Here is a 2,500-nt window from a genome sequence, read left to right as displayed (position 1 = left end):
CAATCAACTTTTCTTGCTTGTACCACATGGTTCATGTGTTTACTCAGTGATGACACATAAAAGAATCAATGTAGAAAAGGCTTCCTCTGTCTACTGATAAAAGTTTATTTTGTGAGGACACAAACAGAACACCTCCCACCAACTCCAGCCTGCCCACTGCCAGCATGCACACAGCCTCAAGCAGTATTCATCATTATCACTTGTCATACATAACTGGGGCACCTACCTGATTGACAACTTAAAAAATATATATATAAAAAAAAAAACTGATTTTATGGCACATGGAAACACATACAAAATTAATGTTATGAGTGAGCTACATGTTGCATGCTTACTCTTTTAAATATGTTCTTTAAAAGCATAATATAAAGAAAATGTTACTAAAACAAACCTGTTAATTTTCAGACAAATGCATAAAACCATAAAACAAGTCAAGTAAGCAGTGACAACTAGTTTAGAATCCAAGTGTTTCTATTCTAAGCTTCACAATCAATAAAAAGAAGTGACAAGAAAATATCATCCCCCTCCCCCCTATCTCAAGGTAGCATAGTAATTATTTGTATACTTTGTCACATGTCACAGAAAACATTTGGATAAGGCATAAACTCACATGGGTATGATCAAATACCACACCAGCAAATAAGGGGGATAGAGGGGTGATTTTCAACACTTAATCTGCTAAGAACAGGCTCTTAAACTCCTAGGTACATTATAAAGCAACATTTCAGATAACATTCATCAAGCAAAAAAGATGGAGGGCATTCTCATATTGAGAGGTACAAGGCCAAAGTAGTTAATTACAAACTGGGGGGAGAAAAAGGGGAGGGCTTCGGGACAAAAAAATAACCCAGTTTTGCTGGTGGATTAATTGAACACCCAATCCTTTCCAAGATAAAAAGTTCTTCTTTCTGAATACATTATCCCATTCTCATTCAAGAAATTCATATACAAGTTGTGCCTCAAAACCAGTTGAGTAAAAGTAGGCTCTTATGCACTATATAAATGTTCAAAAGAACATCAGATAATATATGCTCTCTTTGCACATACTAAAATAGTTAGGCACTGAATGTAAGCCTCATTTAGCTTGATCTGCCTCCTTCTAACAATGGTGTTATCTACTGCATTTCACGCAACTCCAATGAGGCCATTATGATCTATAACTTTCATTTGCATTATATATATATTTCTATCATAACTATCTATTTAGCAAAAAATCAGTACCAAGTATTGTATACCAAATCTGTCTAGATTCAGGAATATTTACAAAGGCAGTCTATACTGATTAGTATTTTCATTTCTATGTTATTCTAAACAATTCAGTTTTTCTTGCATTTACATAGAAAGCACCATCAGGCTTATGTACATTTTTAGTACAGAAACTTGAATAGGATATAGATATTTTCTAATTATCTAGTTTTATGGGAAATGGGGTTCAGTTAAAAACACCACATGAGAGGGTCAGCATCCTTACGGGAGGTGCTGGGTGTGGTGGCGACGGCGGTGGCGACTTTGCTGGCGGGGATGTGGAGGGGGACTGAGATTGCCAATAGGGGTCCACTCCTCATCAGTAAGATGGGTAAGGTGGCCTGTGGGAAGGCTCTTGCTCTCAACCTCCCCTCGAATGTGCCTCTCATTCTCACATGAGTCTTGTCTGCCCCCACCACCACAACCGAGGCCTCCGGGGAGCACCCTCACATCGCCAGACTCGCGTCTCTTGCGCCTATAGTTGTCATGCTTGGCCACACGAAAACTATTGCTTCTGCACAGACCAACAAATACTTGCCAAATAATCTCCTTTATGCATATTTGAGGGAACATTATTGCCCATAACACATTTATGGACATACTGTATACTTAACCACTGTCTAGATATTTATCTTTGTATGTTATTGTATGCATCTGTGTGTGTGTGCGTGTGTGCATGTGTGCGTGTGTGTACATGTGTGTACGTGTGTGTGTGTGTGTGTGTGTGTGTGTGTGTGTGTGTGTGTGTGTGTGTGTGTGTGTGTGTGTGTGTGTGTGTGTGTGTGCATCTATGTGTGCATCTATGCATGCATCTATGTGTGTATTTATGTGTGTATCTATGTGTGTATTTATGTGTGTGCATGTGTATCTGTGTGTGCATGTGCATCTGTGTGTGTATGTCTGTGTGTGCATGTATGTGTGTGCATCTGTGTCTGTGCATCTATGTATGTGTGGGTGTCTGTGCATGTGTGTGTGTGTGTGTGTGTGTGTGTGTGTGTGTGTGTGTGTGTGTGTGTGTGTGTGTGTGTGTGTGTGTGTGTGTGTGTGTGTGTGTGCATCTATGTGTGCATCTATCTGTGCATCTATGTGTGCATCTATGTGTGCATCTATGTGTGCATCTATGCATGCATCTATGTGTGTATTTATGTGTGTATTTATGTGTGTATCTATGTGTGTATTTATGTGTGTGCATGTGTATCTGTGTGTGCATGTGCATCTGTGTGTGTATGTCTGTGTGTGCATGTGTCTGTGTGTG

The 2,500-nt window shown here is 39.5% G+C and overlaps 1 protein-coding gene across 4 annotated transcripts in view; it reads right to left on the bottom strand.

Moving 5' to 3' along the window:
- LOC122248687 (phosphatidylinositol 3,4,5-trisphosphate 3-phosphatase and dual-specificity protein phosphatase PTEN) overlaps positions 1 to 2,500 on the bottom strand; it is a 67,669-nt gene that overhangs the window by 38,721 nt on the left and 26,448 nt on the right. For 3 of the 4 annotated variants that reach the window (XM_086552449.1, XM_043008870.2, XM_043008878.2), the window contains exon 8: positions 1,472 to 1,759. The exons of the other annotated variant lie outside the window; for it this stretch is intronic. In XM_086552449.1, the coding sequence (XP_086408575.1) occupies positions 1,472 to 1,759 (288 nt within the window). The remainder of the gene's footprint in view (positions 1 to 1,471; positions 1,760 to 2,500) is intronic. 4 annotated transcript variants of the gene reach the window in all.

This window comes from Penaeus japonicus, unplaced genomic scaffold, assembly GCF_977035675.1.
Source record: "Penaeus japonicus unplaced genomic scaffold, GWHDUDI00000001_assembly GWHDUDI00000002, whole genome shotgun sequence".
In the NCBI taxonomy this organism is placed as follows: Eukaryota; Metazoa; Arthropoda; class Malacostraca; order Decapoda; family Penaeidae; genus Penaeus; species Penaeus japonicus.
The sequence above is the reverse complement of the archived record's forward strand: the minus strand, read 5'-3'. Positions and strand labels throughout refer to the sequence as shown.